Source organism: Nelumbo lutea, chromosome 6 (genome assembly GCF_056320005.1).
Source record: "Nelumbo lutea isolate HS-2025 chromosome 6, American lotus-T2T, whole genome shotgun sequence".
Classification (NCBI taxonomy): domain Eukaryota; kingdom Viridiplantae; phylum Streptophyta; class Magnoliopsida; order Proteales; family Nelumbonaceae; genus Nelumbo; species Nelumbo lutea.
The window spans coordinates 34,996,612-35,021,662 of NC_142689.1; the positions used below are offsets into that span (position 1 = coordinate 34,996,612).

A 25,051-nucleotide genomic window follows, 5' to 3' on the forward strand; every position below is an offset into this window, starting at 1 on the left:
TGTATTAGGCAGCCCGAACTGCAGCTAAGTTCTTCAAAGATGTTCCTTTTGTGCCAGATGAGGATGCTGAATCAGTGTTCATGGCTACATGAGCAGTGCCCTTCTTGTTTCTTAACTTCGCAGGAACCAAGTGAGGATGCAGTTTCCAACATGTCTCTTTTGAATGTTTGGGTTTCTTACAATGTTTACATACTACATCCTTCTTGTCTTCCTTCCTCCTGTCCTTCTCTGAATCACCCCCTGATTTGGGTGTAGCCGCTACAAAGGCTGATACGGGTTGCATCATAACCTTCCTTCTGGTTTCTTCACTGTGTACAAATGAGTAGGCCTGAGAGAGAGTCACACTGTCTCTAGTCAAAATTTGATGCCTCACAATATCATATTTTGGGTTCAGTCCCGCCAGGAACTCAAACACTCTGTTTGTCTCAATGTGCTTTCTATGGGTCTTAGCATCTTTGGGACTCTCCCACTCAAGAGTCTCTAAGTGATCAATCTCATGCCACAAGGACTTCAAGGTAGAGAAGTAGACTGATACCGGTTTCTCTCCTTGTTTAAGGGTGTTCACTTCACATTTCAATTCATATGCTCTAGCAACATTAAGGCGTTGGGAGTAAGTTTCTTTCATAACATCCCATATCTCCTTGGCTGTCTTTGCCCACAAATAGTTCCAACTAATATGAGGCTGCATAGAATTACACAGCCATGTCATAACCAAGTAGTTTTCTTGCATCCACTTGGTATATGTCGGGTTTCCCTTGGAAGGTTCTTTCATATCTCCCAGAAGGTACCCTAATTTACCTCTTCCACCAATAGCCATCATGGCTGATTGGGCCCATTCCAAATAGTTTGATCCATTAAACTTTACGGTCGTAATCTTACCACCCATCTAAGAAACACCACCATAACTGATATTCCCAAGACTGCCTTCTGCCTGAATCTTAGACTCCATTTCTGTCAAGTCTCAAAAGCAGTACTTGAGTCACCAATCACAATCAAAACAGTATAGGCCTGATCTGTATTGTCGGTGTATGTGCACAAAATCGAAGTAATTCTGATCCAAAACCAACTAGCCAACACAGCAGTAGCTGTCCGTAGATCTCTAACCCCCTTAGAACTCTGAGAACAGCTTTAAAACAAAACGGATATGCTAGGGAAGTTAGGGTTTTAATCAGTCTTGAAAGGAAGCAATTCAGTCGCACAGTCCAAACTGTATAGATGAGCTTGCAGTAATAAGAAACCCTAGAATCTGATCAGACCTACCAATCAACTTAAGAGTACCTCTAGGTAGATCACAAGGTTCAGTCAACCACTAGGGCTTGCCGCAGATCACTTTCAAACCCTAGAGTAGAGAGAACACAGTTCGGTTCAGGGTTTGCTGTAAAACCCTAGGAAATCGAAGAGAGAAAGAGCTAGAATGGTTCGGCCTTCCCCTCCAGATAGGTCCAACCTATCTTCTCTGAAAGAACTTCTACTAAAAAAGTAACAACTTACAAGGAAAAATAGTTCGCTGCCTTCTAGGGTTACCTAAACCCTAGTCTTCTCTGATCCTTCCTGACCACCAACACTCTGCAACCCTAGCAAGTTTCCAACAGCTGCTAGTACTCATGTGGTCGGCGAACTCCTCCTCTTCAACTTTCAGTCCTAGGAGATTCTCATGTGGTCGGCTGGTATTAGACTCACATGGAAAACCCTAACTTGGCTTTGATACCATGTAGGTTGTCAAGACTGCTATTCAGTCTTGATCACTAAGAAATTTCAGGTTCGATGAGAAGAGAATGTGAAGAAGATGTAGAGGAAAGAGTGGTGGAAGAGCAATAGAACACAGAATTTTAAGAGAAGAACAGAATGTCAATATTCTGCCGCGCCACTTTAAGTTAATATATATAGGTTATGCTAGTTACATGAAAGGACATATCTACCCTTGGTGTTTACATCATAACTGCTAACAAATAACAAACAATATAAAACTGAAACTAGAGATAACAGAATAGAAAAATAACCACAGCTGTGACTAGCTACATTCTACCCTACAAATAGAGTGGGACCACAGATGTGGGGCCCACATCACTATTCTCTACACTGTTAACCAAGCTTATTGGCCTAAAATCCTTCGGGTGAGATGCATCTTTCTTTTTTGGAATTAAGGCTATAAATGTAGAGTTCACACCCGAATTGACAATCCCTCTCCTGAAAAACTCCTCAAACACCCGCAAGAGATCATCTTTCAAGATATCCCAACAATCCTGATAAAAAGCCATTGTGAACCCATCCGGCCTTGGAGATTTTGTTCTATCCATAGAAAACACAGCCTCCTTGATCTCTTCTAGATTAAAGCTTCTTTCCAACCTTCTCATGTTCTCCACCCCTACATCTGGCCAATCCAAACCTTCTACCCACACCCTTCTACTCACAGGCCTTCTTAGAATAGATTTGAAGTGCTCCACATAGGCCCTGGCAATCTCCTCTTGCTGTACTAACTCAACTCCATCTACTATCAATTTGGAAATAAAGTTCTTCCTTCCCCTACCATCTGCTAGAGAGTGGAAATACCTAGTGTTTCTATCTCCCTCTTACAACCATTTACACCAAGATTTTTGCCTCCAGCTAATTTCCTCCTTGTGCAGACAGTCCTCTAACTGTCTTCTCAATTCTCTCCTGAGATCATTGTCTTCCTCTCAAAATTCCCCTCTTTCCTCTTTAAAGTCAAAGCTTTCAATCTTCTTCATCAAGTCTCCCTTTCTTTCTTCTATCCTCCCGAACTCCATCAAATTCCACTCCTTAATTCTTGCTTTCAAGAATTGTAGTTTCTTATGGAATCTCATCCCCTCCCACTCCACCAGTGGGTTACACTCATGCCACCACTCCCTCACTTTGTTAGGAAACCCTGGATGAAGTAACCACATATTTTCAAATCTAAAGGGGGCAGGACTTCCACACCTTCTTTCCTCCTTAAATAACACTATGGGCCAGTGATCCGAGGTCACCCTTGGGAGAGCTCTAGAAGCCAAGGTTCCCCAATGTTCTTCCCAATCCAAAGAGAACAAGAATCTATCCAGCTTAGAGCAAATGGGTCTAGATTGGAGATTTGACCATGTAAATGCCTTATGTGCTAAGGGAATCTCTTCAAGCTCAAAGGCATCCACAAAACTATCAAACTTCCTCATGCTTTTTGTCACCCTCTGGTTAACCTTATTGGACTCCTCCGAGAATCTAATCACATTGAAATCCCCACCCATGCACCAAGGCCCATCCCACAACCCTCTAACATCAACCAGTTCCTCCCACAGCTCCTTTCTCTCTCTGTAGTCATTTGGTCCGTAAACATTTGTGAGCACCCACATATAATCATCCTCTTGCTACTTAAACTTCATGGAAACCGAGTACTTTCCGATCAACTCCTCCAGACCTTCAACCACATCCCTCTTCCACATTGTTACAATCCCTCCACAAGCACCCCACAATGGAGCCACCACCCAGCTAATCCCCCTGGCTTTCCATACACTCCTTGCTCACTTGTCATTAAACTCCATTCTCTTAGACTCTTGCAACAGCACAATGTCTAGGTTATACCGTCTTATTACCTCTTTTATTGTTGCTCTCTTCTTCGCACTCTCAATTCCCCTCACATTTCAACTAAGAATCTTCATTCCGCTTCATTCTTTTTTAAACCCCTTGCCACCTACCCACTACTTCCCCCTTTCCTTCTATCTCCTTTTACCTCGAGCTTCTTGTCTCCTACATCTCTCTTTAATCTCTCTACTTCACTCAACCTCCTCTTCTTTGTTATGATCTGCTTCTTCCTCTTCTGTAAACTTTCTTTCAACTCATTCAAATCTTCCAGCCTACAACCCAACTTCCCTACAAATTCTGCTATCATGTCTTCTCTCACTGATTCCTCCACCCCTACCCTTCTTACAGAATCCCCTTCATCTCTATCCACCTACCCTTCCTTCCTCTCCTCTAGTCCCACCTCTGTTCTTTCCTCTCCAACCTTCCTCCCTTTCAAGTTACCTCCCTCCTTCCCTGCTCTCTCCCCGTAATCCTCTCCATCTCTACCCTCATTCCTTTCCCTCCTCTCCACTAACCCCTCCTCTCTTCCTTCCTCCCCTTCCCTCCTCCTGATCAGCTTCCCTTCCACTTCCTTAAACACTCTTTTAATGATTTCCCACACTTTTCCACTCCTATACCTTTCTTCCCGCACCTTCCCACATTCCTCCATTCCCCTCTCCCCCTCCTCAGAGAACCCACCCACTAGCTCGGCTGCATATTCATGGGCTACAAGACATGGAACAGAAACGGAATCTGAAACCAAAGACATAGGAGACACATTAGTAGCACAAACCGAAATCACATGGTTACCTGGGACTGATAGACAAGCTAGAAAAGGACTGCTCACGGCCTCCCTCTCTTGTTCCGGAGGTTGGTAAACATTTATCTCCCTGAGTTGGTTGGGAAGTACTTTTGTCCTTTGGTCAACCTGGTGATCCTTCCACTCTACCCCTGGTTCACCCCTAGATGGCATATTCCTGCTCTGCTTCCGGTTCTCCCAGTTTGCTCCTTCTGATAAACCTTGCACACTCTGTGGTCTTGGGAATGAGATAAGCCGATTGCAGTCTTCACCCTGAAATAAGCTTACAATATTCCACCCATCCATGTCACCTCTAGCACAGCTACCTTCATCGTTTACACTGCCCACACTAGTGCCATCAACAGAAAGGTCCTCCGATTCATCATTGCCTTCACTGCACTGCACCTATCCTTCAATCTTCACTTCAGTTCTTCCCCTAACGAAACTTGGCTTCGGCCTCTCTGAGGAGCCTCGCGAGGGGTTAAGGTCCTTCAGACTTCGTCGGAAAACCCATTGTAAAGCTCGCTTCTTCTCTGGTTTCCGGCGCTGCGCGCATTCCCCCCCTTGTCTCGCGATTGGGGACAATGATAGACCGTTAATGTTGTCTATCTTAGTCGAAACCCCAGTCACGTGTTTCATTAAAGGCTCACACACCTTTTTAACAAACTGGGTCGGGCCCGCTAACCTGTTTGGGCCTTTAATAACACCACTAGCAGTCTACATGGGCTTTTGCTTTGGCCCATTCTTAAACACCCGCGAGCTCACGTGACTTTTAAGAAGGTCATGCACGTCCAACCCCAAGCTCGATTTGGTTTTATCAGGTCTAGGTTCAGTTCTTCCTTGGACCAACCCCTTTTCCTTGTTCAAAAAAGTCAGATTGGCGCCGGTTACAACCTGTGCAAAGGACCTACCACCCTCCAGACTGTTCACTGCTTCCACACGCGAGAATCCCACCCCTTGAATGCTACTCTTTTGTTTCTTCAGCATTTGTTTTTCCATTTTAGTGAAAGTGCTTTTCTTGTTTGGATCCTCCAACCCTTTCTTGCCACGTAGTTCTTCTTCTTCAACCTTCTCATCTCCCTCCCTACGAGCCTCTTTCCAGAGCACCGATTCAATGGATGAAGCCAGCCACACTGAGTAGCAATGTCCTTCAACTAGCACCTCTATCTTCTGAGGAATCTCCTCATGTTTTACTCCATTCAATAAAATGGAAGCTGAACAAAGGTCTCCCCAAAAGGCACCTCCTAGTGATCCTCCACACATCAAAGCAATGGCTTCAGCAGTTTCTTGCTTCCACAAGTGAAAGGGAAGACCTAAGAGACGCACCAGCACTCCATCTTCAACAAAGAAATCTTTGGAGCTTGATCCCAGACACCATCTTGATACTGTGAAGTTTCCAAGTTTAGCTTGGATATTTAAAGCCTCAACTTCTACTCTGTTCTCAAGCAGATCCAGAAAAGCCTTGTCCTTCTCAAAAGGTGTTAAAATAAATGTGTTCTTCAACTTTAAACTTGCTGTTAACAGATCTGCAACTTTTCTCCAGTCAAGAATGTGAGCTGAAGCTTTAACTATCAGTTTACTTTCCCAATCACCTCTCTGTATGTTTACTCCCATTCTGTATTTACCTGCCCCAGATATCACTAAAAGAGTCTCTTGCTTAATATTGCTCACCGTACTATTAGAACTGCTTATCTTCCTTTTTACTATTGCTTCTCTTTTAGCACCCATACGTTGCAGCAGTTCACATAAGGCCCCATGAACTGCCTTCCAGCCCCGACTCTTCCTTCCTTCTGGGAAGCAGATCATCTGCTTTCTACCCATGCCAAAAAATTCTGTCAAAGAAATAAAATGACCTTTAAGGTTTCTCTTACACTCTACAACAAACCTTCTTCCAGTTTCTGAGAGAAGCTCTTTCCAACTATTTTGTTTGCCTTTGTTACTTGCACCTTCCACAAACTCCTTGAGCCCTTCAATTACCCCCAAACCTTCTAACAGCACCATCCCTCTCTTTGCTTCCCTGATTTTCAAGCTCAGCTGACCCTTTAATCTCAGTTCCTCAAATAGGAGCTCCTTTGATTCAATCTTCAAAGCTTTTTTCCAACGGCCTACCTCCACAAATTCTCCCATCTCAGTTCCTCACCCTCGAACCCTCGAACCCTCTCACCATCAAAACTTTCAACACAGCCTAATTGGAAAAGTGGATCTGGAGATTTGGAGTGGAAGAAAACTGCTGGTGGAGGAAACTCATTGCATCCAAATATGGTCTTCAACCGAGGGGATGGACAACTACTATCAACTTGCCTTCATACGGATGCTCACTATGGAAAGCTATAATGAAAACACTTCCTAGTGTCCTAAAAGGAGTGAGTTTCAAGTTAGGAGATGGGGAAAGAATCCGCTTCTGGAAAGATAAATGGCTTGATGATGTATCTTTGGAAGAGAAATTTCCTCTGTTATTCTCAGTGGCTGAGGATAAAGAGGCAATGGTTGCTGACTCTTTCAAGTTAGTCCGAGGGGATGGACAACTACTATCAACTTGCCTTCATACGGATGCTCACTATGGAAAGCTATAATGAAAACACTTCCTAGTGTCCTAAAAGAAGTGAGTTTCAAGTTAGGAGATGGGGAAAGAATCCGCTTCTGGAAGGATAAATGGCTTGATGATGTATCTTTGGAAGAGAAATTTCCTCTGTTATTCTCAGTGGCTGAGGATAAAGAGGCAATGGTTGCTGACTCTTTCAAGTTAGTCCGAGGGGATGGACAACTACTATCAACTTGCCTTCATACGGATGCTCACTATGGAAAGCTATAATGAAAACACTTCCTAGTGTCCTAAAAGAAGTGAGTTTCAAGTTAGGAGATGGGGAAAGAATCCGCTTCTGGAAGGATCAATGGCTTGATGATGTATCTTTGGAAGAAAATTTTCCTCTGTTATTCTCAGTGGCTGAAGATAAAGAGGCAATGGTTGCTGACTCTTTCAAGTTAGTCCGAGGTGAAGAAGATTGAGAGGTAGATAATAACAGGATGCATTTCATTAATAGAGCTGTATCTAGTTTGAGTTGTATTTTGCATACTTGTTCATCAACGAACATTGTATTTCTTTGTAAACATTCTTGAGGTTTGAGTAAGGAAATCAAGAATTCAAGAGCAGGTGGTTATTATCAGTGTGGCTAGCACTGTATTTCTAGCTGAGGTTGCTGCAAGTACTTGTACAGAAAGGAGCAAAGCAGTGGCTATGAGTTCAAGTGAAGGGAAAAGCAGCAGTGAAGGTTTGGCTAGTACCTAGGAAACTAGTGGCTATAAGTCATTGAGTAAAGACAACAGAGCAGTGGTCGCAACTCATCAAGTGAAGTCTGCAAAGTGGTGGCTGCATCTAGTCCTTGTGTAGAAAGGGTGGAGGCATGGTTTAAAATGTCCCTAATTTCTCTAATATTTCCATGACATATTTCCATTTCCATGGGTAGCGACACGAAATTTTACTGGAATCAGCATTTCCTCAATGAACACTACCAACACTATGTGGAGTACAAGAATAGTTTCCACGACATACTTCCATTTCCACTTCCATGGGTAGTAACATGAAATTTTACTGGAATTGACATATTTCACATTGAACACTACCAATACTATGTGGAGTACAAGAGATAGTATTATAACATAAGTTGGTGACAATATTGTAGGTATGTGAAGTAGCAAGTTATTGTCCACCTAACTTATATGATTACCACTTTGAGATAACTCAATATTCATTTCAAATATGAAGTTAAATATTAGTTTTTTGTTTGTGTAATAGACTATTTAGTTAATCTATTACAACCATTTACATTTTAAATTTTGCTTTAACTCATTCTATTATGAAACTCTAAATCTTAAGGTTTATAGGGCAACTTTAGAACATATTCTTTTGTCTATAACCTTAGTTTCTTAGCTTTTTTAATGATTTAAAATAAGATAATAATTTAAAAAGGTGTCCCTAATTCCCTATGCTTCTTTTATCATTACATAAAATACCATTGTATATTTTACACATTTTACAATGTTTCCATCATATCTATAACTTTTACGATATTTCCGACATTTCCGACATGTTTCTTATATTTGGATGACCAACATTTCCACCGACATCGACATTTCAAACCTTGGGTGGAGGCATGGTGTAAAGGTTTGGTTGGTACCTGTGAAACTAGTTGAAATAGTGAAAATTCTCAAAGAAGTGCTTTGAGTGGATGTAGGTCAGATTGACCGAACCACTATAAATCAGTTGTCTCTTGTGCTCTCTCTCTTTCCTTTAAGTTTATTATTGCTATTGGTTTGATACAAGGCACAAACACACACACACTCCTATAACAGCCAGCCCTTGGTTTCTTAGACTGCTACCATTGAAATTTAGCTTGACAAAACCTACTTCCAGGGGTTTCCAAGCTGCAACTAGTTTGTCCCTAACCGTAGAACTTTCTTGCTACAGATTCCCAATTTCTCCAAATATCATCAAATAAAAATTCTGAAAATAGGTCTAAAGATTTAGCCCAATGTATAGCCCTATTTACTATACATTCCCACAGTACCTCACTCCTCTCCTTAACATTGGCGATTCTGTTATTCCTCTCTTCCCATAGCGTCCAAATCAAGGCAACCTGAGCACATCTCTACATAACTTTACATCTCCGCTTCGGCCAACTGAAGGTCGTAGGGTCAAAAAGGCTTTTAATCTGTAGGGACACATTCCACTTGTTACCAAAAAGACCAAAAATATTTTCCCAAATACCACAACAAAAGGGCAAGAGATTAGAAGGTGGTAAAAATTTTCTCTATTTTCTTTGCTAAGGTACACCAATTTGGGGAGAAACACAAATAAGGTCTTCTTTTTTGCAGAGCATCCAAAATGTTAATTTTACCATGAAAGACCTTCCAACAAAAAGCACCAACCTTGGGAGGAGGAATGGATTTGGACCAAATTTCTTTCACATGACAAGGCATGGATAGGAGTTTAATACAAAGAAGAGAAGAAAGAGGAACATGAAAACACTCCCTTAGGATGAGGAGTCCAAATACAACCATCTAGATTAGAAAAGTCCAGAAAAATAGAATCAAGGAGTTGTAGGAGTGAGGCTGCCCTATCAAACTCATGGTCTCTCAAATCCCTCCTTAGGCCCAAATTCCAACTGAACCAGGTCAACAAGGAAGATGACACAAAGCAATGTACAGGTTCTTTTTCGAACAAAGGGAGTACAAGGAAGATAAGAGATCTTTAAGGGTTGAATTGCCAATCCAAAGGTCCTCGCAAAAGAGAACTTTGTCTCCAAAGCAAACGGTATACCCAATAAGGCTTAGAAACTGAGGAAACACACCACAAATAGCCTTCCAAGGAGAAGCCATAGTAGCCCTCAAAGATTCCCCATCATCCTAGCCATTGCCTGCACTTCCATGAATACTACCAACTACCTCTTGCCACAGTCTTCCCTCTCCAAAAGACCATCTCCAAAGCCATTTACCTAGTAAGGATAAATTCTTCTTCCCTAAATTACAATACCTAGCCACCTAGGCCCCCTTGTTCTTTGCTCTTACACACTAAATCCCATTTATCAAGTGGTCCTTCAATCCTTCCCCAAACTCCTATAAGAAATCTCTCATCAATTTTTCTATTTTTTGCACTTCCCTCTATGGCATCTTAAAGATTGATAGGTAATAAATTGGAAATTTTTCTAAGGTGAATTTTATAAAGGTGATACCTCCCCCAAGATACATATAATCTTTTCCAAGATGCCAATCTCTTAGTACAATTCTCTACAATCCAAAACACGCTTTTCTTCGGATAACCTCCTAGAGACAAACCTACCTCATTGGCCAACAAGTAATAGAGTAACCTTGGGACTCTGCTACTACAATCAATGCTTAAGGATTGAAGCGTTTATTTCTACTTAGATACAAAGCATTTATAGAAAACTCATATTTGAATATTTAGTTAGAAATTAATTATTTAACTAATCTATACCTATTCACTTGTGTGCATTGATTGATTCAATCATCTGTCTTGTTGGCTATTCAAAGCAAAGGTTCTACAATTGCACAAACTCTTAAAGTGTGAGTTTTTGAGTGAGGTGAACATTTAGGGAACATCCCCATTTAGTGAATCCAAAAATAAGGGAAAGAAAGGGTTTACCCAATTCCCCCCCCCCCGGTCTTGGTTTAAATATCCAAGCAACAGATAATTGGTGCTTTATTTTGGCTTTTTCAAGTCATTCTAATAGAACACAAAAAGTAGCAAAACCTTGAATTGAACTCCTTCCATAAAACACAAAAAGACATGGGTACCACAACTTTGAGATTTTGTTTAAGTTAATAATAACTAGAGTTGATTACCCACTATTGCTTCTAACTAGAGAAGGACTCTATAACTTTGCCCCTTTATTTGCATTTGAACCATAAATTTATTTGTGTTAGTAGTCAAGTTCCAGGTAATTAAAACCTTGAATTGAACTCCTTCCATAAAACACAAAAAGACATGGGTACCACAACTTTGAGATTTTGTTTAAGCTAATAATAACTAGAGTTGATTACCCACTATTGCTTCTAACTAGAGAAGGACTATATAACTTTGCCCCTTTATTTGCATTTGAACCATAAATTTATTTGTGTTAGTAGTCAAGTTCCAGGTAATTAAAATGGATAAACTCTACTTAACAAGGACTGAACTAGAGAACCATATGTTGTCGTAGAAAGCAACAAATTCTAATTTATTAAAAGAATAATTGGACAATAGCCATTCAAAAACCATATATGAGTGAAGTAGGGGTAAATGAGCTCTACCAAAGAAGCCAGGGAGTCTAGATAAGAAATAAGAAGCTCCTACATCTGGAAATAGTCCTAGTGCTGTTTCTGGCATGGCAAAGACCTGCGAAAAGTAAATTGCAAGAGGACACATAAGATGAAAGTCTGATCACCATATTTTAGCATTGTAATCTTGTAATCATTGAGGGAAAAAAAGTATATTAAAAAAACAACTGGTAGCACATGCATATCTTCATTATTTATGATAAGTAGGCAAACTAAATAACCTTATACTATTAGGATATGAATCCTGAATGGTATGCAAATAGGAAAAGATAATACTCAGAACCATACAAGATCTAATAAAATATCCATAAGAGTGAGTAGTATAGATAATAATGAATCCACCCATATATCAACTGCTGAAAAATATGAAATAATTCCGATGGCTAATCAGCTAAATCAAATCAAAGAGCCTCGTATTTGCATTCATACCCTCAATTTAGAAAAGCACTCTCATACATTTCTTCCTTATCATGTTACATTTATGTGTGATTTGAAGGAAAATACCTAAGGGCTTTCCCTTTCTCTTGATGGAAAAGAGGATATTAAAATATGAAATAAAATTTAGAGACAGAAGAGGAAAATTAATTTCTTCATAGACAAAAAGAACTGGAAAAAAAAAATAGATGAATGAACTATCTAATCTCAAAATACAGATACATTCTTAAGACCCAAAATCTACACATGCACTCCAACACCATCAAACCTAACCCAGCTTCAGTTCCATCAAGCTACAAGAAGCACCATGGCCCATGACAATTTCAGAGCATAACTGAAAATACTTATTGGAATAACTAGTCTTTTTATCCCACTTCACACCCTACCTTTCCTTTACCAGAGTGACTGCAGCTCACAGCCTCCAATTCTTCTTCCCTCCTAGACATTGAAAACCAAATTTTTCTTTCTCAAAAGCTTCACAATTGCAGATACCAAGTGATGTTTTGTATTACATCAACTCTCTTCTCTTCATACACTAAGTTTCCTCATCATCAGACACTGGCTCCCTCATTCACCTAAGTGGTATCAACAGCACAAATAATGTTCCTCCATTGCACTTTAGGTAAAGATCATATCTCTTGCTAAAAACATGAACATTGAAATCTTTAATCACTGTAGAAACCCAGGTTCCCCGATTCAGCTATCCCTTTCCCTTTTAAAATGCTTCCAGTTTGCATCAAATAACTCCTTGACATGTATTCTTCAGTAAACATTTGAATTGAGAACCACTTCAACCACACCTTTTAGCCATAAGAGGTCCATCAAGAATCTGTCAGCCATCAATAAAAGCCCCTTAACGAGGAGAGATGATATACAAAAACACCCTTCTTGACCTATTAGCCAACACCTTAGAAATAACAACTTTCTTATTGGTAACACTAAAAATTTTGTTGATTTGAGAAAAGAACAATACTTACAATGAAAGGACTGACATAGGCTAGCAGATGCTACCTAACCCCATATCTGTTCTTGACCATTTGAAGCTAGGTAGTAACTCCCCATTACAACTGTTCCCTGGTGACCCCTTGTCTAGCAAGTGCATCAGCCACTGCATTGGCTGCTCTACGAGTCCATAACCATGTAACTCCTAGATCTGGAACAACTTGTTTAGTTTGTCTCAGATTATGCAAAATGCTGCTAGGTTCCTTAAGTTTCATTCTTTAACCATCCTATAACTGTTTTGGAGCCACCTTCTACCACTATGATATGCAGGTTCAGTCTTTAAAATATCTTTAGTCCTTGGAGGACAGCATATAGTTCAGCCTACCTATTGGTCCTGAGTAAAGATCAATGAAGGAACCTGAACTATCCCTAAGAATTCCCCCTATTCCTAACAGTCCTTGATTTCCAACAGTACACCATCAAAATTAAGCATTCCCTTCTTCCCAAAGAAACCAAAGAATAGTTACCATAATGCACCACCACATAATTTTTCCTCTCTTCTTCAATTGATAAATGAATGTTTGAAAATAGTTTCTATGTCTCTGCAGGGACGACCACCTTCAGCCACAAAACAAGAAAAGAAACACTTCCAAATTTTGAAAGCAAAATTGCAAGAGATTAGTAGATTCCTCACTTGCATCAAAAAGAGAACATTTGTGTGGCGAAATGTACCAGCTAGGCCTCCTTTTTTGCAATAATTCATAAGAGTTGATCTTTAAATGGTATGCTTCCCAACAAAGGCCCTAATTTTGAGTTGGACAGGCCCTGGCCGAATGAGCTTGGCTGGAAAAACCTGTGAGGAGGGGCCAGTAGCTAGGGGACTTAAAAAGAAGCACAAGAAAAAGAGCCCAAAGCAGACGACACATAGGAGCCAATCAAGAATGAACACCATCCAAGAGAAATATGTGTATACTCAAAATCCCCAATGCCAATCCTTATGCCTAGATTCCAAGAATGTCCCTGTCCAAGGTAAAAGGCAAAAAAAGGGTTGGGTTTATGCTTGAAGTTGAAAATGGAATAGGAAAACAGTATTTCAAAGGTTTATCCCCCCTCCCCCATCAAAGATCTTCCCAAAATTTAACTTTGTTTCCATGGGAGGAGTTGTAGACCGCACCTGCAATAATCTGAAATAAATTAGAAAATAGAAGATAGGAGGAAGGAAAGGGAAGAAGGAAGAGAGTAGTTTGAACCTCTCTCCTATCTCCCAAAGTTATCTTTTATTCTTTAATTGTATGTGAGCACAATTACATGAATACCTTTAGTAGGGCAGTCAGCACTAAAAACAATAATAAAAAAGAAGAAAACAGGCCCACTACTCATAAACATAACTAAATAAAAGAAAAAAACTAAGGTCCATTCAGCCCATCATCTCTACACTCCCCCCCCCAAGTTGAGCATAGATATCAATCATGCCCAGCTTGCTTACATGGTGTTGTAACTTTGCCTTAGGGACACCCTTGGTCAAAACATTTGCTAACTGTTGCTTTGAGGCAATGAAAGGAAGACAAAGTTCTCCAAAAGACAGCCTTTCTCTTATAAAATGCCAGTCTACTTCAATATGCTTTGTCCTATCATGCTGAATTGGATTGTAAACTATGTTAATTGCAGCCTGGTTATCACAGTAGAACATTAAGGGCTTATCATATGCAATACCAATCTCCTCTAGAAGTGACCTGAGCCATAACAACTCTGAAAATCCATATTCCATTGCCTTGTACTCTGCCTCAACTGAAGATCTGGCTATTACCGATAGCTTCTTCTCCAAGAGACAATGTTCCCCACAACCAGAGCACAATAGCCCAATTCATCCTTAATGAAATAGAAAAATGACCAAACTACCCTTGTACTGTCGATTCTAACATTCATAATGTCATCTACCAAGAAAGTTGAAAAGCTTTCCAAGGACTTGGCTCAATGAGCCACTCTGATAACAATGCACTATATTACTGCTTTTAGAGTTCTTTTTCTTTGAAAATTCAAGCATTTCTTTCCTCCCAAACTGTCCATAAAATTGCTGCTCTAGTACATTTCCACAGAATCCTCTGCCTTATCTTTAGTCACTTAAAAACAGAAGGTGCAAAGAGATCTGACATGCTAGAAGGATTCAACCACCTACAACCAAAAAGAAAAAGAAGCCAATTCTAAATATAAAAAACAAAAGGGTAGGAGATTAACAAGTGATAGCACGTCTCATCATTAGTTTTGGAAAGTAAACACCAAGAATGAGAAAGGCAAAGATTAGGTCTTCTTTTTTGTAGGCCACAAGTGTTAGTTTTCTCATGGAAAGCCTCCCAACAGAAAGCACCAACTCTCGAAAGGATCAGTCCACACCAAATCTCTTTCATAGGGAAAGAACATGGAGTTACAAGCTATTGTTGAACAAGAAAAAGAGCAAGAGGATGGAGTCCAAATCCTAGAGTCAAGTTTGAGGGGTTTCAAAAACAACCCATCAAGAATTTGAAGAAATCTAAGCACGTTTGGAAATTCAGACTCCCTAATAACTCAATGAAGCCCCAAGTCCCAATCAAAACCAGAATGTGAAGTTGAAAAGGCAATGAAAATTGACACAAATTCCCCTTTGAAAGAAGACAAAGCATAAAGTGATCGAAATTGATCCTTCAAATGTGATTGTCCTACCAAAAAATGTTCCCAAAGTTTTACATGATTACCGAAAAAACATAATACCCAATACAAGGAAGGAAGCTCGAAAGAATGGCATGGATAGCCTTCCAAGGGGTAGCTCGATTTGCCTTGGCAAGCACTTCAGCATTCCACCCATTGTCCACAAACTGAAAGGAAATTATCCTTACCTTCTGCAAATGTACATACATACATAAATTCATGGATGCATAGTTGCACATTTACATACATGTGTACATATATATGATATTTATAAATACAAATGTCAAAACAAGTCAGATTCAAGTTGCTCAAGGCCTCAATCCTAACCCTAACCTTAACTTCAAACCAAACTTTCTTGGTTTGGATTCAGGCAAACCTGGCCCAAGTTGCAGCCCTATCCAATATCAAAAAACTCCTCTTAACCATAATATGCAGAGCTAACCACCTCAAAGCATATGGCAAGGTGTCGATCAAATCATCCCAATTGCTCATGATTGATGTTAAGAAGATAAAATTATATTAGAATAGGAGGTTCCATTAAAAACTCTTTAATCAACTCTAGATTAATCTATTTAATGATTCCAACAAAAATTTAGGCACATGGGGTCATCTTTAAAAATATTTCTAGAGCTTCTAAAGACATCATTAGAAGAGACCCACAAACAGAACTTAGAAGCCTATAAAGATATAGACATCCTTATCCATTCTCTCCACCTAATTTTGAGGGCAATTGTTTGACGTCATTTAAATAGTGATACACCTTTCTATGTATAAAATTATGCAATTTTGATTCAATGCGAATAAAGTGCATCTTCTCTTACCAAATTTCTGCTTTTAATCAGGTCATGGAATAAAACCTGTACACTTAGATCAGCACCAAACAAAGGAATATACAAAATCATTTAAAAACACAAAAAAAAAATGAAGAAATATAATATTGTTGAATCAACAAAGGAGTGGTTGGTTTGTCATACAATATTTATGTGTAACCAGGAAATGCTGCTGTTAGTATGCTAACAATAAAACTAAACTAGGAAATGCTCCACCAAGGATAGCACAGAGTGCAATAAGTTAGAAATATATTCAATCATATTTCTGAAGAAAATCACTAATATTACCAGTAACCTCAAAAATGCCTCCTCACATCATATATGTCTATGTATATGTGTATGTTTCCACCAAGTTTTCTGTAAAGAGACTGGGCCGACTGGGCCGAATGGACCCTAACAGCCTCTTATGTGATACAATTTATTTTATCTTTTATTTTATGTTGATGGGCCTCACTTAACGGGCCTGTTATTTGTTCTTATTTTATTTTCTTTATGTAACTGCCAAGCTGGCCGCCCTCTTAAGGGTATACTTGTCATCATCAATTTGTTTTAGAAATCAATAAAAAAATAGGGTTAGAGGAGAAGGAAGACTAATTCGACTTCTTCTTCCCTTACCTCTTCTCTTCGACATACACAGCTCTTGCACTATCATTCAGATCTGATTTGTACGGTTAATCACTGATTTTAAACCTGATATTAGAGGACTGATTCTCATCTTGGTATCAGAGCGGGTTCAGTTCCTCTTTCTTCTTTTTTTCTTTTGTTCCTGTACACTCTAAAATCAAGAGAGTGTATGGAGAGATAGGTTCTCTATAGTATAGAGAATCACTTGCCTGGTTGGTAGAAGGGTTTGGAGAGTTTTGTTCTGGCCAGATTTTGCCAAGAAGTGATGTTGTCTTGCTGCTGCCCGAAACCCTAGCCGACTAGAGATTTTCGACTTACCAGGAAAGGTGAAGCTTGGGTGTGGCGCTCTATGCTTGGAAGGTGTCTTGTGACTGCTAAAGGAGGGCAGTTCAAGTTTGGAAGAGTTTGGGTTACTCTGGTAGGTGCGGTTGTGTCTTCTCTCTCCCGCTCATCTGCTGGACGGATGAGCAAAACCCTAGCTTTTCAAGCACCCAAGTTCTGGTTTGACTTCAAGTAAGTTTACATAGTCAAAATTTTCTATTCTTTGATTTCCGTTTGATTAATGGAGACATATGGAAGTGAGCTCAAGCAGGTGCCAGCTTCTGGACCTGCTCTAGTAGATTCTGTTTTGACAAGTGTCACCACAATTAAGCTACCTGCTCTAGTAGATTCCGTTTTGACGAGTGCTACCACAATTAAGCTAGATGGGACAAACTATCTTGCTTGGGCACAATCTATAAAAATCTATGTTTGTAGTAGAGGAAAACTCAGGTATCTCACAGGCAACAAGGTGAAACCCGAAGAGGCAGACCCTGAATTTGAAAGATGGATGCAAGAGAACTATACTGTTATAGGATGGTTAGTCAACTCTATGCAACCTCATATAAGCCAGCACTATCTCTGGATGTCTTCGGCTAAGAAGATATGGAACAGTGTAACTGAGACCTGAGCATACAAATTGAAAAGTGATGTGAAGAACCTGAGATAGGGGAGAAGAGTGTGCCAATCTACTACTCCATACTAAAGTCCCTATGGCAGGAAATTGATTTTATGGAAACAGTGGTATGGGAGAGTAAAAAGGATGCTGAAATGTATAGAAAGCTAGTGGAGAGAAATAGGGTGTTTAAGTTTCTCACTGGACTCAACCCTGAGTTTGATATTATCAGACAGAACATTTTGGCCAGGGATGAGGTTACTCTTTCACAGGCATATGCTATGATAAGTAGTGAGGAGAGTAGGCGGCAGGTGCAATTGCAGAGTCCATCTATAGAACATTTTGCACATGCGGGAATGAAACCGAAGGGCCCTACTAAGAAAAGAGAGCAGTTGTGTGAATATTGCAAGAAACCACGGCATACAAAGGACACCTACTGGAAGCTTCATCCTGAACTTCTTTCCGATAGGTTTAAGAACAATAATAACCCTAAGAAGGGCAGTCAGGTGGGAAAATCCAAGACTGCTAATGTTGCTACAGTGCCTGAGGGGGGAAGTAAGGAAAGTGAAGAAAAATCAACTATTGAGCAATTGGCTGCAATGAAGCTGGATTTTGAGAAGTATGGGAGGCTCCTAAATCACTTGGAAGCTACGGTTTCTTCAACTCACCCTTCCAACAGTACATCATCTTCATCGACTTTTGCTCACTCAGGTACATATGCCTCAGCAAATCATGCTTCAGCTTCGGGTAATCATAAACTCCCTTGGATTATAGATTCCGATGCATCAGACCATATGACCAGCCTATCTAACCTTTTTTGTTCATACCATATCCTCTCTCGGAAAGAGAAAATATCCCTGGCCGATGGGTCACTTGCCCCCATCTCTAGTAAAGGAGATACAAAGACCACTGACACCATGTTCTTATCTTCTGTTCTCCATGTTCCTAAGCTTAACACAAACCTTTTATCTGTTAGTAGCTTAACAAAATCCATGAACTGCAGCATAACCTTCTTTCCCACTCATTGTGTTTTTCAGGACCTGTAGTCTCAGAGGACGATTGGGAGTGGCCATGAAGCGAACGGAATATACTTGCTGGACACACCAGATCAAGCCTTGGGATCACCTCATGGAGTTGCTTTAGAGTCAGTTGTGTCAGAGTCTATTAACAAAATTTTGTCATGTCATTTTCGGTTAGGTCATTTGTCTTTTTCTGCTTTAAGTCGTCTGTTCCTAGATATGTTTAAAGGAGCGTCTTTATCTAGTTTTCATTGTGAATCAGGTGAGCTAGCAAAGCATTGTAGACATTCCTATTCAATCAGTAATAAAAGATCTTTTTCTCCTTTCCATATTGTTCACTCTGATGTGTGGAGACCATATCACATGCCAACCATGGGGGGCTACAGGTATTTTATCCTTTTTATTGATGATTATTCTCGTTATACTTGGGTTTATCTCATGAAATCCCGGGATGAAATACCAATCATTGTGAAAAATTTTCATGAACTCATCATCACCCAGTTTAATACCCGTATCAAAATGTTTTGCTCTGACAATGCTAAGGAGTATTTTGAGAAAACCCTCTCCACCTACCTTGAAACTTTTGTGGTTATTCGTCAAAGTTCTTGTTCCTACACTCCACAACAAAATGGGGTGACGGAAAGAAAGAATAGACATGTGGTCGAGGTTGCCAGATCCCTTTTATTTGTATCCCATGTTCCTGTAAGGTTTTGGGGAGATGTTGTTCATACTGCTACCTACCTAATCAACCGTATGCCCTCCAGGGTCCTTGGCTTTAAAACCCCCTTTAGTCTTCTCTTCCCAGATGAGGATCTCTTTTCTCTCCCTCTTCGTGTATTTGGGAGTACTTGTTATGTGCATATTCATAGTCACCAAAGGCATAAATTTGAACCTAAAGCTCATAAGTGCGTGCTTCTAGGATATGCCTCTACACAAAAGGGTTATTGTTGTTTTGATCCAGTTCATGGCACCCGCTTTGTATCTCGGAATGTCACCTTTGCAGAGTTGACTCATTTCTTTAGTGTACCTCCTGAGGGGGAGAAATCTAATGAACCCTTTGCTATGTCTCCAGTTGTTCCTCTTCCCATCCCTTGTGAGTCTGATCATGGGGTGTCCACCTCTTCCACTGAACCCACCCCTGATCCTCCTCTTGCTTCTGCTCCTACTCTCCAAAGGTGTTACCAAAGGCGGAGATTCAAACATATGCAGGTTGTTTCCACTCCTTCAGAAGAGCATCTGGCCACTCCCACAGTTCCTGAGGAAACAGGTCAGCCCCCTATCAGCCCACCTTCGACCGTCCCTGACCTTGACCTTCCTATTGCTCTTCACAAGGGCAAGCGGAAGTGTACAGCCCATTGCATCTCCAAACATTTATCTTACAGCCTTCTCTCTCCTTCCTACTACTCCTTTCTTGCTTCTGTCTCTTCACATGTGATACCCAGGTCTGTAGCAGAAGCATTGTCTCAACCTGAATGGAGGGATGCTATGATGACTGAACTTGAAGCATTACATAAGAACCATACCTGGGATGTTGTGGACTTGCCGGAAGGGAAGGAAGCAGTGGGGTGTAAATGGGTGTTTACCATTAAATATCACTCTGATGGCTCAGTTGAGAGGTATAAGGCTAGGTTGGTTGCCAAGGGTTACACCCAAATGTATGGCATTGACTATCTTGAGACATTTGCTCCTGTAGTTAAGATGACTTCAGTTAGGGTCTTGCTTTCTTTAGCAGCTACCTTTGACTGGCCCCTACACCAGTTTGATGTTAAAAATGCTTTCTTGAATGGAGATCTGCATGAAGAAGTTTATATGTCTCTAACTCCAGGAGTGTATGGAAAAAAAATGAAAAGCAAGGTGTGTAAACTACACAAATCCCTTTATGGTCTCAAACAATCTCCTCAGGCTTGGTTTGAGAGATATCGGGCTGCTCTTGTCTCCTTTGGCTACATTCAAACACAATCTGATCATACATTGTTCTTGAAGAGAAATGACTCTCTGGTGACCTTCTTGATTGTTTATGTTGATGATATTGTGGTCACGGGTAATGACATTGAAGAGGCCAGTAAACTAAAAGCATTTCTCCACTCTGAATTTGAAATTAAAGATTTGGGAGATCTTCGATATTTCTTGGGCATTGAAGTTGCTCGATCTAAGGATAGTATATTCATATCTCAACGCAAATATATCCTTGATCTTCTTGCTGACACTGGTAAACTTGGAGCTAAACCCATCACCACTCCCATTGATCCTAATCACAAGCTTTCTGCCACAGATGGTGCACCGTTGTTTGATATGGGAGTGTTTCAGAGACTACTTGGGAAGTTGTTATACCTTTGCATGACTCGGCCAGATATTTCCTATGCAGTAAGTGTTCTCAGTCAGTTTAGGCATTCTCTCAGAGATACTCATCTAGCTCCTGCAGAAAAGGTTCTGTGCTACTTGAAAGGTACTCCAGAGAAAGGTATTCTATTTGCTAAGCATGGTCACATGAAGCTAGAAGCCTTTACTGATACAGATTGGGCAAGATGTATTGATGACAGAAGGTCCACCTCTGGTTATTGTGCTCTGGTTGCTGGGAATATAGTGTCTTGGAGGAGTAAGAAACAATCAGTAGTTGCTAGATCCTCAGTTGAAGCAAAATACAAGGCAATGGCTCATGGTGTGTCAGAATTACTATGGCTACGATCCCTTCTAGAGGAACTAGGGGTGGACTACGAGCAACCAATGATGCTCTATTGTGACAACCAAGCTGCTATCAATATTGCACATAATCCGATTCAGTATGACAGAACTAAGCACATTGAGGTTGATAGGCATTTCATAAGGGAAAGAGTCTCTTCAGGAGAAGTCTGTTTACCATTTATCACATCAGAAGAGCAATTGGCTGATATCTTAACCAAGGGAGTTCCCAAGGGGAAATTGACACACTATATAAGCAAGCTGGGCATGATTGACATCTATGCTCAGCTTGAGGGGGAGTGTAAAGAGACTGGGCCGAATGGGCCCTAATAGCCTCTTATGTGATATCCTTTATTTTATCTTTTATTTTATGTTGATGGGCCTCACTTAATGGGCCTGTTATTTGTTCTTATTTTATTTTCTTTATGTAACTGCCAAGTTGGCCGCCCTCTTAAGGGTATACTTGTCATCATCAATTTGTTTTAAAAATCAATAAAAAAATAGGGTTAGAGGAGAAGGAAGACTAATTCGACTTCTTCTTCTCTTCGACATACACAGCTCTTGCACTATCATTCAGATCTGATTTGTACTGTTAATCACTAATTTTAAACCTGATATTAGAGGACTGATTCTCATCTTTTTCATTGGGGACTTGGACAGTAAATGGCATTTCTAAAATTCGTTTTTAACAGGTCAGATGACATTTGAGAGTTTAGATAATGAAAATATGAAATTGAGGGGGAGAAGTACCGAATTCTCTGTGGCAACACGAAATCTACCATGTATGGAAGCTCCAGCCCCACCACCAAAGACAATTCCATTAAGAACTGAAACCTTCAATCAGGTTTAATCATTTATTAATTATTACAGGACTGAATATCATTTCCATATAAAAATCTGAAATTTACTCAACAAATAACCTCCTAATAAGAAAATTGTATGGAACTCAAGAGGAAAATTAATCCAAAAAAAATTGCAAAAGAGAATCACCTGGGCCTTTCTGTATGTTGCCATAATGTAATTTAATGTAAACTCATTCCAGAAAAACTTTGCACCTAATTTCCAATTACCTGAGAATGTAAATTCACTATGAAGTAATATCAGCTCTTTTTTGGTAGCTAGATATTTCATACTCCAGAAAAAAATCTAGCCTTTTCAATAAGGGGTGATTGATGAGAACCATGATATGAATTGAAAGTAAAAGAAAGAAAAACAACAATCTAAAATGAACCACATATACCATAACCAAGTATTGTATCACATGTCAATAACAACCCCTAGAAATAAGAGAAATCCTATCTAGTCAAACAAGAATTTTTACCTTCATTAATATCCCTAGCCACAGCCGCAACATCACCACCAGCACAAAATGCTCTTCCTTCTCCCTGAAAACTATTGAAACATATTACTTATTGAAATACAGCAGGAAAACAAGTTTACTAACAACTATTACATGTCAAATATTACATTATCAGCACCACCCAGCCTGGGGCCTGGACCTGCACATATACTAGGTGAGGTATATTGTAGGTCTGTATTCTGTACTGTAGTGGTAGCCTTGTAGGTTAAATAATAAATATATTTTTTTATAATAATAAGAAAATTAATTAAACAAAAAAAAAACAGATACAATCCAGATCCAATAGGAGCCAAGATGGCACTTAACAATACAAAGCAAAAAAGAAACTCTTGTCTAGAATACATTAACTAAACCAGAAATTGAGAACTGATTACACATGTTGAATTTCCAACACACTCCAAAAACTCTCCCCCAAATCTGATCTACTGACTTAATCAAAAACTGGGAGCACCCTAACCCAATCTTCCACTAGCTTTCCCACCATAGCCACCAGAGTTTCAGAGCTTTTAGCTTTTTCTTCGGTTCTATTTCTTTCATTCCACAGGAGCCAACATACACCAAAGGGGATGCAGCTCCTAACTATCCTTGCTTTCCTGCTTCCTTCAAAACATGGCCAGGAAGAAAATATTTCTGCTATAGACCTTGACTGAAACACTCTTTGCCCGAAAAGAGAGGTGTAGAGTTTCCAAATGGCTTGTGCAACCTTACAAGAGAAGAACAAATGGGAAACAGTCTCTTCATCCGAGTAGCACAAAACACAAACACTTGCCAAGGAGAAACACCTACGTTTTAGGTGGTCAGCTGTTTAGAACACTATCCAAGGCCACCAACCATTCAAAAGATTCCACTCTAGGTGGAACAGGGTTCCCCCAAACTCCCCCTACCTGATTTGAAACAAGCTGTTTCTTCACCATCGCCAAGTAGAATGATTTCACATTGAATACCCCGTTCCTGCACTCTTTCCACCACAGCCCATCCCTCAAGGAGGGTGATACCTCAACCTCCAGTAATTTTCCCAGTAGCTGAATGCAATCCTCCAATTCTAGATCCAACAATGGTCTTCTGAATTTGGGGCACCAAAGAATCTGATCTCCCCTCATTTCAAAGCACCTATCAACTGTTATGTGATGCTCAGTCAACCTGTACAACTTTGGGCATTCCTCACATAACTTCCCTACATCCCCACATCACACCATTCATCCTTCCAAAATCTTATCCTTGACCCATCCCCCAATTTGAACCTGACTGCAGCTTTGAATTCTTATCGAACTGCAATATCTCTTGAAAGCTGAAATGCTGTAGCCGAAGCAGTAGAAGAGAGGAGAAGACCAAGAGATGCTGAGAATGTCGAACTGTATGACCCAATCGACAGTACTATTATTTATATTAGAGTACAGTACAATGTTATAGGAAATGACTGGAATGCCCTTGATTAGTGATGGGACACCCAGACAATTTAAAACACTAAACAAACTTAGACCCATTAACACAGGCCCAGTACATAACAACTTAAACTCAAATACAGGCTAATAAGAACTCTAATCAGCCAAACCATCAATACATGAAAACCTTCAACCTCCCCCTCAAGCTAAGCATGGATGTCAATCATGTTTAGCTTGCCAAGAAGGTCCATGAACTTTGTTGCAGCCAACCCTTTAGTCAATACATCTGCAATTTGCATCTCAGATGGAGTATAAAGAATGCAGAGTTCTCCCGAGACTATACTCTCTCTAACAAAATGTCGATCAATCTCAATATGTTTTGTCATGTCATGTTGCACAGGGTTATTTGCAATGTTGATGGCAGCCTTGTTGTTACAATACGGTCTGAGAGGACCCTCAGCTTTAATGCCAAGCTCATTAAGAAGGGTCCTGAGCCATAGGAGTTCATCAACCCCATGAGCCATAGCTCGATATTCTACTTCCGCACTTGATCTAGCAACTACATTCTGCTTCATACTGTGCCGTGACCAAGTTTCCCCCCACAAGTGTACAATATCCTAAAGTTGATTTTTTGTCCCCAACAGAACCAGCCCAATTTGCATCAGTATAAGCTTCAATTTCAATTCTATTGTTTTTCCTGAATAGAATTCCCTTTCCTAGGCAAGTCTTCAAGTACCTGAGAATCCTTTCAACTGCTTTCATATGAGGGATCTTTGGAGAGTGCATGAATTGACTGACAACATGCATAGCATAAGCAATATCTGGCCGAGGAGAGATAAGTATATCAGCTTCCCTACCAATTTTTGGCATCTCTCTCTATCACAGTAGTCCTCTCCTACTGATTCCTATAGGCCATGGTTCTGTTCTATTGGAGTATCTACTGGCCTACACCCTATCATGCTTGTTTCCTCTAGGAGGTCAA

General features: G+C 40.1%; 1 protein-coding gene across 4 annotated transcripts in view; it reads right to left on the bottom strand.

Annotated features, from left to right (window-relative positions):
• The window catches only part of LOC148848502 (3-hydroxyisobutyryl-CoA hydrolase 1-like), a 71,678-nt gene that overhangs the window by 24,533 nt on the left and 22,094 nt on the right, over positions 1 to 25,051 (bottom strand). For all 4 annotated transcript variants that reach the window (XM_088951615.1, XM_088951613.1, XM_088951614.1 and 1 more), the window contains 4 exons: positions 22,649 to 22,712; positions 22,318 to 22,397; positions 22,078 to 22,161; positions 11,156 to 11,240 (listed from right to left, as the gene is read on the bottom strand). In XM_088951615.1, the coding sequence (XP_088807741.1) occupies positions 11,156 to 11,240; positions 22,078 to 22,161; positions 22,318 to 22,397; positions 22,649 to 22,712 (313 nt within the window). The remainder of the gene's footprint in view (positions 1 to 11,155; positions 11,241 to 22,077; positions 22,162 to 22,317; positions 22,398 to 22,648; positions 22,713 to 25,051) is intronic.